Here is an 11,511-nt window from a genome sequence, read left to right as displayed (position 1 = left end):
CTCCATACGAGCTCCTCGTTGGAAGGAAGCCGGTCCTATCGCACCTCAAGGTGTTCGGAAGCATTGTGAATGTACACATCCCGAACGAACAATGACAAATGCCCGACGTGAAATCGGAGGAATGTATCCTCATAGGATACGTGTCCGAGAAGAAGGCGTACAACTGCTACAACCCTTCTACCCGAGTGGTTCGGGTAAGTCGAGACGTAGTCTTCGACGAGTCCGCATCCTGGTACGCACCAGAGACAACTTCGACTCCGACTACGCTCGACCCGGAATCCGCTGAACAAGAGGTAGAAGATGGAGATCGCTTCGAATACATGTTCGAAGAATGTCCGATTACGGCAAGGCCTAGTGGGCCACAAGAGCCCCCACGCGACTCAAGCACGTCGTGGCCAAGTACGAACTTGGACAAAGACAAAGGTAAGATGCCTGAATACGAAGTCGACCACCCCAATGACAATGATTCAAATGGATCGGCTCCCTCACTAGACAATGAGTTCGATGTACCCATCATGTGTACACCTGGAGTAAAGAAGGCGATCACATCGGCGAGCAAATAACTTTGACGTTCTTCTAGAGAGAAGAATCTCGTCGCCGGCTTGGCTACAACGAGTACATGGCCCATCACTATGCCTTCGCGATGAAGGTAATAGCCAAACAAGAGCCCAAGAGCTCCACCAAAGCGGCTCGTAACCCACGATGGGTGGAAGTAGTTGACCTTCGCCCACACACTAAAAGCCTTCGTCATCGGCTTGAAGGGGAGGAACCGAGATTGCTACGGCGAACAAAGCCAAAGGCCGGACAGAAGCCAGACAGAAGCCGACACCAAAAGCCGGACAACGTCGAAAGCAGAACCGGATGTCAGACGCCTCACACTTGAGCTTGAGGGGGCGTGTTGAGAGATCAAGCTCAACTTAGTTTAGTTAGTTAGTCAACCATGTAACTTCGTAGTTACCTAGATAGAATCTAGTTAGAAGTGTTGACTATAACGACTTAAATAGGACCTTGTACTTAAGTAGGATATTCTAGATCCTCCAGTCCCAAGGTCATTTAATATAGGACTTACACAGTTGTACTTATATTCTCCTCACACATGTGCACCCTTGCACATGAGATCTATATATACCTCATTGATGGTATTTTTGTATTTGATGATGATAATGCTAATTTAATATACTTACTCATGCCCCATCTTGTGTTGTTCATAAGTGTATCTCTCTCTCTCTCTCTCTCTCTCTCTCTTCCTCTCACACACATACACACACATATCACATAATCTTCCACTTATCAACTAATCACATAATTAGGTACTAATTAATCCTTGCTTAATTACTTACCTAATTCTTAACACTCCTCACAGTTGTGACAACCGACGTGCCTTTTTGCTCCAAACTCTTCTTTGAGTCGGCACCGTCGACTCCCCCTTTCTCTTTTTGGAAGTGTTGGCAATTCTTTTGAAAGTGCCCCGGCTTCCCACAATAGAAGCACGTGGGTCTTCCCCTTGACTTTGACCTCGTCCCCAACTTATCTCGATTCTAGGGACTTCAATTCTGGCCTCTTCCTTGATTTGTGTCACTTTCCGTGACTAAGGCCTTCGGTTCGGCAATGGAGTCTTTGTCCTTCCAACGAGCTTCCTCATTCAATAAGCTCGACTTCACCTGCTCTAGGAATAGATGCTTCCCTTCCGATCTGGTGTTGCCCAATGTGACAATGAGCGTCTCTCAGCTATCCGGAAGGGATCCCAACAACAACAATGCTAATACCTTGTCGGCGAGAGGTACTTCTAGAGAGGTGTTTTGATTCATTAGTCCTTGGAAGGAATTAATATGGTCCGCCATGCTGCTACCATCTTGATACCAGAGTTTCACGATTTTTCTGAAAACTAAGACTCTGTTCACAACGTTCTTGTTCTCAAACATTACGTCTATTTTCTTCCAAAGGGCACCTCCTTCTGTTTCTTCACCAAAGTTGTTATACAAGCTCATGTCAATGAAACATCTTACATATGTCGTTGCCTTCAGATGCATGACTTCCCAAGTCGATGCATCAATATTGTCTAGCTTGCTTTTGCCGAACTGTACTGGTAGCCATAAATCCTTGCACACGAGCATGTCTCTCATCTTCGATTCCACACCGAGTAGTTGGAGCCGGTTAGCTTGAACATACCCCCAAATGAGTCTTCCATTTTCTAACTTTGTTTGAAGGTTGTAAGCCTACACTCTGATACCAGATTGATACGAAAAATGGGATCTCGGCCACAACCGAGTTCAAATGCGGAATAGGGAAACATGTCAAGCAAAATAGAGAGAAACAGAAAATAAATGTGCACAAGATATATCGTGGAAAACCCCTAACCGGGTAAAAACCATGGGTGTCCATAGGTACCAAACCAATCCACTATGAGAGGAAATATACAACAGGACAAACACACACAAGCACCAACCTGAGTTCGTACTTCTTGCCAGCAGGTGGTTACAACAAAGACCCTCTCGATATCCCTCACTCACTCTCTTTCTCTCATTTTGTTTGTTCTATTGTAGAGGCAACGACCTCCCATGCGTTGTACACATTTGCACAAACAACCCACACACGCTCTACAAGGTGAACAAGACGACACAACAACCGATTTGCCCTAGTAATCTTTATACTTAGACAACATTCATGCAATTTACATAACTGGCCTAAATAGGCTTGACACAAAACATATTTACATGTTTGACCTTTCCAAATACTTATCTGAAATCCATCCGGTTCTAGGATCAGTACCATCAAATCCGGCTCACACTTCTCAAACTCCTCGATACGGGGTTCGGCCCATTCGGAGGGACCTAATTCTCAACACCCAACCTATAACTTCATTGGAATTTTTTGCCTTCGGGTATTGTAATATTGGATCTTTTGTCAACGCCATATTGGGCATGTAAATTCATGTATTCTAGTTCTCAAATATTTAAAGTCGACTATTTTGCCATTTTGGGCTTGTAAATGCCCCACATTATCATATTGTGAATGCTCCAACATATGATTGCACTAGTTGTAATCAATTCGCTTGTGATAGCAATTTCGCAAAATTAATGAACAACTCATTTTGTAAATCATTATCAATACAAATTTGTAATTGTATAAGATCACGAAAACATGTTGTGAATATTGATGTTGATAAATGTAGATGATCTATTGTATATTGTCATATATATGGACTTCAAGAGATTGCACATAACTTGGGGCAAGTTTGATGTAAACATTCAGTGCCTAACCTGGGAAAGAAATGTATGTTTGCACCTAACCCGAGGCAAGTTCCCGACAAGTTTAATGTAACCATTTCCCCAACCCAAGATTGAAATGTATGTCTGCATATAACCCGATTTCCCCAACCCAGAAAAGTAATGTATGTCTGCACCTAGCCCGGGAAAGTAATGTATATCTGGACCTAACCTGGGGATAGTTACGTTTTGGGCCAACTACGTACAATGATAAGAAAATGACCACCTCCATCACATGAATTTGAGTCACCACATCTATCATATTGCTCTCACTAACGTATTGTTCTCATTTAGAAATTGCGATCATGGATGATTCATGTGGGTCAGTGGACGAATTGCGATTTATATTTGGGTAGTCTGTCAAATTTCGGAGAAATTGGAAGATACTCTGTCAATTTTCGGAACTTCAATTGAATCAATTGATGGCGAAGGGTTCGACGTTGTCGAGACCAAGGATGGTGTGGATTCCTTCATGTTTTGTTCCCCAAGGTATTTTGAGTTCAATGAAGGTATGTATGACTTAATGGTTAATGATTTATTAGGATACATAAAGGGTACTATAGAATCATTAAAAGATGCCTCAAAGAGTGTACTTCTCATGATGTTAGCATGGAGATGCATAAAGGCCCAACGCATGCTAAAAATTTAGAGTGAAATCTACTTAAACTCATCACCACATCGGTTCGTACAAGCTGGGTGGTTTTTGGGCGAGCACTTTTTTCTGTATAATGATCAGATGGTGCAAATCACACGCACCATTTGAAACATGCCTTGCATCATCTATGACCGCAATTTCCTCACCAAGACTCATTATGATTTGGTTGCAAATAGAAATGAGCAAGAGAGACCCTTGATCACTTCCATTGGAATTTAGGATGGTGTTTTGAATAATCAACAATTTCATGTATTTTGGGCCGCATAAACTGCGAGAGGTCTATAAGATATAAAATTCAAAGTGTGGTGAGGGGAATCTTTCAGTTTCGGTGTACAATCAATAACCATGTTGCCTTTTGTCATCAAATTGGATCTAATGGAGAAAGCCTTGTAGGTGGGGCCAATTACCATGGAATTTGTCAAGGCTAGTAGGGGTGGGGTTAGAAGATGTCATAGTGGCTGATGTTTGGACTCGTGCAAGGACTTCTAGAGAATGTTATTCTCTAGTTGAAGTTGCCGACGGACTTCCATTATTTGGTATAGCTCCGTGGCAAAAGTTTGACATAGTGGTGCTTGCTTGCACAAAAAATGAAAGCAGATGTATTAGAAGATGAAAATGAAATTATGATGAAACAAGTTATGGGGACAAAACAAAAAGCCTATATTCAGTGACCTAGGTTGATCTTCTTGAGAATCAACTATGATGGGACCCCTTTTTATACAACCAATAAGCCATGCAAGCATTAGCATTTGAGCTTAGAGCTTTACATGCGGCAATCCACAAATACACTCTCTCAACCTTAGTAACACATCACTTCTGCCTATTTAGCCTAGATGTCACATTTAGGGTTCATAAAACATTTCCTCAATCTTTGAACAAATCTAATATAAAAGTTTCCCATTAGTCACATCAATCCCCATTAGACAACCAAGATCCACTTACTTAGAAAAGGTATGGCCCATGGGATGTGAAAATTGATGTTATAGAAAGGAGAATTATAATACAAGTGAAAATTATCTGACATTACCACACCAAAAACAACAAAGATATCCAAAACCTTTCGAAGAGAATTGTAATCATGAACCCTACCTACTCCAAGTAGATGTATATTGGGCAAATTGAGAAATCTAACCAAGATCTAAGCCACAAATCCATTGCCTTACATCCCTCGTGGAAAATATACACCTACAACTAATTCTTGAGCATGTAAATTAAGAGTATCCATGCTAGACCAGACCGAAGTATATTGATCATTATTAGAACTAGCATCAAAATTCCCCATCATAATCCCAATTTACCAACTCTAAAGATCAGACAACAAAGATTGCCAAAATAACCTTTCTTCTTTCCTACAAATACATTAAGCTTTGACCCTCTCAAAGAACGAAGTGCAATCTTAAGGTCTTAATCTTAAGTGCTTAAGCCCAATCTCATTGTAAGTGTAATAGGCTTAACCACACGTTGCCAATAGAGGTATGTATTTTCATGATTTATTTAAGTGATTAATCAGGGGCATAACACAAGTATTGATTTTCTCCATTTTAATAATTGAAGCAAAGACATGAGTTTAGAGTTGGAGTTCATCTAGTGAATTAGCTTATCCAATGGTGCACTCGAGAAAGATTAATAGTCTCTCTCATCCAACTCACAATTTTGACAACGTTACACCACCAAACCTTTTAATAATAGATGAGATTAATGCTTCTCATCATTAGTTAGCTTAAAGAGTAACCTTATTCTTAACAAAATCTTTAAATTCTGCACGCAATTAGTCCAAGCTTCCATATTTGGTCTTACATTAGCATCATTTGTTGCGAATGGTCTTAGTCATCACACTCCGTCTACACTTATAAAGGTGGGCACCCTCAAATATATCACCTTGCCCCAACCTCTTATGTACATTTAGGCAATGAAAAAACAAAATTAACTGATAATGTAAAATAACATTGAATACCATAAATCACACCAAAGTTTAGAATAGTACATTGATCTACCTAGTATATCATTCAACTTCGTTATGTTTTAGTGCAACATTTTTGCAAGAGTCTTCTAAGCTCGAAATGCTAAAGACATTAACATATTTTCAAATATACAAATACTTCAAAATATGCTGGCAATTAGATGTGCACAGATTTCATTACTCTGATCTACTATCATTCATAACAATCAACAGCATCAAGTTAAGTTTATTTCTACATATAATGATAGTTATCAATATTACCTTACACCATTTTTATTTAACTAAACTAATGTTATATTATTCCCTGCCTTGTTTATCCACATCACAATAAATCCATGACTAGAAAGATACGCACCAATCTAACCTCAAAAAGGTAATACAATGATTGTCATCATGACACAAGCATATAATAACAATATGAAGCAATGCATCTTATTGTTGTATTATTCTGTATAATACCATCCATTTGTATAGTGCTATATTGCTACTACAGAATCAAAAGTGATCAAAGATTGATCATTAAAACAATTGTACAATCTCAAGATTCATTGGAAAGCAATCAGCAACCTTCAGGAAAAACTTTTTGAGTTATTACCAAAAACAAGCATATATCTTGGTTAAAGAATTCGCCCACCAATATTTTATTTCATATTTCATTCTTCACTTTTGCATGAAAAGCAGAAAATGAAGCAATGTGTCCAAGACAATGGAACAAACCAAATACACACATAAAATCCACACTCACTAATATGTATGTATATAAACATATTTTCTTTTATTGGTATGTAGGGTTTTCTAGAGATGGATGACAGTTGGGTAAACAAACCGTGAAAACTTCCATTGAGAATAGTGTGTAAATTTAGCCTATCGTTTTATTCATTCTACAAGACTTTTGTTTATCAGTGAATTCAGGTTTTTTATTTCATAAAAAAAGAATAAAAAACCGTAAACTTAACTGACAGAAACAGATGACAATGCCTCTGAGCCATCCTCTTTACTGGTTGAATATTTCTTCATGATGAACCTAAGGAGACCATAGATACTTTATAGTAAGAAGCTTCCACTTCATACAACGATTTTTTAGAAAACTTCAAAGGAATATAATAAGAATGCAGGAGAAAAACTACCTGAAGAAATCACGCCATTGAAGCTCAAAGACTAACCAATTCACGTCATGTCCATTTACAGATTCAGACTCTAAGCTAAATAAAAAAATCAAGTGTTATATTATAGGAGAATAAGTAAAAAAAACTTTTTTTATTTTTAACGTCATGACAAGTTCCATGTTACTAATATCTCATGCACAAGCAATTAAGTATATGAACATATAAAACATTAGTGTAACCATCTGATATCAATAATCTATCATAATAAAAGATAAAAATCTAAATACTGGAGAAAGAACAAATCAAAATACCTATTTGTTTTAGCCTTTAACTCCTCAACCATGCGTCGTGGGGATAAGCATCCAACAGCCAACCACGGTGATATCTTAGATGAGAAGTTTGACCCATAAATGCTATTAGCAGAACTTATGTTAGACTTCTTGCTTGATTCTCTTGCATGATCTGTAGCAAGCTTTGATAGTCTCCGTAAAGCCTCCTTCTCCCCTCCAACCAATGGTGTCACAATATGTGACATTCCCTAACAAAGAAATCCAAAACATATTTTATCAAGTTATAAAAACAAAATTACCGACCACATCAGATGTGGTGAGAAGTTCTTCTTACTACATATGTTACCAAGTATTTAGAATCAGAAAATTGGCTTACCATCATTAGCCATGTTCCCTTGTTAAGAAGTATTAACTACACAATCCCACAATTGCCTTTGTCCATTAATAATCATCTCAATTTAACAAGAAGTGCACTGCCAACACGGATAAGGGAGACTTATCTTTCCTAATGAGACAACTTGAGAGAACCAATTACTATTGACTCCAAGGGGTAGGCACAAAACAACAATTCATAGGAATATCTATTCTATGTGAGAGGTCTCAATCAAAAGAACTATTATACTGTCAGGATGACAATGTGAGATGCAGACAACATACTAGCTAGGATTTAAACACCTACAAAGTCATTTCATGAAATCTATGTTGATCCTGTGAGACAACTTGAGAGAACCAATTACTATTGACTCCAAGGGGTAGGCACAAAACAACAATTCATAGGAATATCTATTCTATGTGAGAGGTCTCAATCAAAAGAACTATTATACTGTCAGGATGACAATGTGAGATGCAGACAACATACTAGCTAGGATTTAAACACCTACAAAGTCATTTCATGAAATCTATGTTGATCCTGTGTTTGTGAATGACATCACTGCCTATCCATGATCAATACTAGGTGCACCCATTTATCCTCAGCTATGGACTATGGAGACATACAAAACCTGCCACACACACCACTGTCCATCCATAAGAAGATCATGAAAAAGGCATGCTGCCAACCAAACACTTCTGAAGAAAGAATTCACAGTCCTAAAGCTCCATCAAAGGTATTGCTCAAAAAGAAAAGAACAAACATCACAGCACACTGATTTACTCCATTCTTTTCTCATGATCAGCTGTCTTCACTATCAAGAAGCCATCAGCGAATGTATAATACAGGGGATGATGGTGAAAACCATGAGTATTGAGACACCCAGATTGGCACTTACCAATTATGCAGCACTCTTAATTCATTATAAAGAAACAACAACATTGAGCCTAAACCTATTCTCTGAAAGTCTGATGGGATGGTGATCATATCCCATATGTGGGCTTCTGTCAAATAAGCAGGCTTCTAAAAAGTCAACCTGAGTTATTATTGGAGTGCATCTACACAATACAATAAACTTTTCCATGGCTGGTTGGATGGGCAACCATTTGAAGAGTATACAGGAGTTCCCATGATTTGACCTTGACATCAAAGCTGACATTGATGCAATCAAATGGTCACCGGTGTCCTAAACTACACCACGTATTCTCCAAAAGACCAAAAACTTCCCATCAACAATTTCTTGATATTGGGATGTTTGAGGGAGTGCAGTAAAGGAGAGAGATTTGCTTATTGATAATGAGTTCACTAAGGTTCACCGGCCTCTATAAGAATAGATAGCTTTTGAAAAGACAAAAATGTCAAATCCTTTGATGCTGGCTCATATGTGATGCAGCAATGCATAGATAAGATATATCACCCTATGGATTTTGTTTGGCTGGGTGGAACTGTTATGCCTTCTTTTTATACACTACAACAAACATGATGTTAAAGTTCTGAGGCTCCAGACACAAAAATCTTGGTTCTATCTCAACTCCTCTTAAATGCACCTCCAAATGGATCACAGAAATATCTTTATGCAGAGAGCTGATCTGTGACCTTGTGTTAGACACTGCAATCATGGCATCTGGCACAAGGCACTCCTCCAATATACAACCTCCTACCACCACAAAACTCTAATCTCCTGACTCAGAATGCGTCATGATGGGAGAAGGATAAAAGCTTCCATCTTGTCTAATATTTGTAATTTTGCACAAAGAGTTACTACAATGACAAGACTAAAACTGCTATTTCCATTTTCTGCATTTGCTTTATTCAACCTCATCGCCAGAATTTGGATAGCAAAAAGTGTCATCCTACGTGCTATGAAAGATGTAGGCATTTAAATATGTATTGCCATTGAAATAACTTAAGAGTCGTTTAAAAACGTGCATAAAATGTTCATAACCAATTATGTTAATTTAAGCTACTATTCATAATCCATAAAACTGGATGAACATGACTAATTGAACTTGGAATTTGCAAGTATTAGTACATCAGTACCTTCTTCTGGTTCGTCATGGACGATTTCACACCAAGCTCTTCCAATGATGGCATTTCTCCAGGTTCGATATTTCCTCTGACAGGAAGTCCCTTTAGTTGCTCAGGAGTATCAATTGATTTCCGAATGTTCAACTTTTCCACTTTCTCAAGAAAAGCTGTATAGGTACTTGGCATATCCTTGATCTTGAACGGAAGATCATCCATATGGAACAGAGTATTGCCCCAGAAATACTTCACGTCTACTCCTTCATTCTCTAGAGCACAAGTTACCTTCTTCTCCTCTTCAATATCATTACGTGAAACTTCTTGGTGGGCATAGAGCCCATCAGCTCCAATAGCTTTAGCTAAGTTAACCAGCACTTCTTCGGTCTTCCCGACTCTCACAATGAGATCCGAGCCGAGTTCTTTGAGCTTTTCTCTTAAATCTGACACACATTGAAGAAGAAATGAAGCTCGATTCGCTCCCCCCATCGTTTTATCGAATTTTTTCTCGTAATGCCTCGGATCGAAGATGTAAACGGGTAATATAGAGAGGGATTCTTGAGAGGCAGTAGTTAAGGATTCGTTATCATGGCATCGTAGATCATTTCTGAACCACACAATCGAAGCTCGGCGGGAAGCTGCACCATTGCTGGGATTGCCAAAGCCACGCGACTTCTCTGGGAGGTGGAGGAAATCGGGAAAAGCTGAAGAAGACAAAGAAGAGGAGGGTCTCTTACCTTTCGAGCGGGAGATCACTGGAGTGGCAGCTGCAGAGATGGCCGAAGCGACACCTGGCATGGTATCATTGGTGGAATTCCCAGAGACTTGGGTTTTGTGAGAATAATTTTTAAAAAAAATGGAAAGAAAATGCAAAAAGAAGAGGATGATGTGTTTGTTACCTTTGGCGAGCATAGATGGTGTGGTACCCACAGCAGAGGAGATGGCCGGCGGCACAAGTGCTGGCAGGACTCCATTGGTCAGAGGCTCATCTTCTGAGAATATCATCATGAAAAACAAGCAGACAAAAGATGAAGATTTCCCCTTACCTTTCGATGATGCGGCACAGTGCGTGGCGGAGGGGATGGCCGGCGTGACACGTGGCATGGGGCCCCTCTGAAGCTTTGAGGCAGAAGGGGAAGAGAAGGCCAGAACAGGGGAGAAAGAAAGAGAAAGGGAGGCTAGCGAGGAAGAAAGGTGGAGATTAGCGATGGAAGGATCAAGATGCTGGTCTCCTCCTGCTAACTCCTCCTCAGTCTGCTGTGGAGGGAAAGAAGGTGCGCTTCCCTGCACATTACGCTTGGGCGAGTGAGGAGAAGGGAAGGAAGAAGAAGAAGGGAATGTCATGTTGTGATCCATGAGTAGCTCCATGTCAGAGAAGCTGGAGGAGGCCGCCATAGCCATAGCCACCCAGAAGAGCAAAAAGACTGGTCTTTCTGTGAGAAGGCGAGGAGAGGAATATGTGTAAATAACTGAAAGCAAAAACAGAGAGTGAGAGAGAAGGGAGAAGGGAAACACACGAGGTCTCTCTTTTTATTTTTTAATGATCCAATTCCTTTGAGACTAAGCTTCTTCCATAGTACACATATCTTAAGGATTCATCATTCTAGCTTCTCAAACTCTTTTGCTTTTTCATTTTTGCTTTTTGCGTTTTGCTTTCTCTGCTTCTCTTTCTTTTCTGCTCCCTGCGTTCTTGCATTCTGGTCTTCGAGAAGGATCGGCTTCATGTCACGAGCATAATCCTACTCTGAGAGATAAGTTTGGAATGGTCGCGTCGCGTAAGCGTAGTTGTGGCCTAATTTGTTAAGGATGAAGGGTGAGGGTTGAGTTCTACTCAACCCTACG

At 39.6% G+C, this 11,511-nt stretch overlaps 1 protein-coding gene across 1 annotated transcript; it reads right to left on the bottom strand.

Moving 5' to 3' along the window:
• Positions 1–6,635: 6,635 nt before the first annotated feature.
• On the bottom strand, positions 6,636–11,096 carry LOC147863040 (blue-light photoreceptor PHR2-like). Its single transcript, XM_087321091.1, has 6 exons — positions 10,716–11,096; positions 10,569–10,628; positions 9,688–10,460; positions 7,299–7,525; positions 7,009–7,083; positions 6,636–6,905 (listed from the first exon to the last, which is right to left on the bottom strand). The coding sequence occupies exons 1-6, from the start codon at positions 11,068–11,070 to the stop codon at positions 6,833–6,835; spliced, it is 1,563 nt and encodes a 520-aa protein (XP_087177217.1). The 5' UTR covers positions 11,071–11,096; the 3' UTR covers positions 6,636–6,832.
• Positions 11,097–11,511: the final 415 nt, after the last annotated feature.

The sequence above is a fragment of the Azolla caroliniana genome, unplaced genomic scaffold (genome assembly GCF_043228905.1).
Source record: "Azolla caroliniana isolate FFs.n. ecotype wild unplaced genomic scaffold, voAzoCaro1.0.p SCAF_6, whole genome shotgun sequence".
NCBI lineage: Eukaryota > Viridiplantae > Streptophyta > Polypodiopsida > Salviniales > Salviniaceae > Azolla > Azolla caroliniana.
This window is presented reverse-complemented; position numbering and strand designations above follow the sequence as displayed.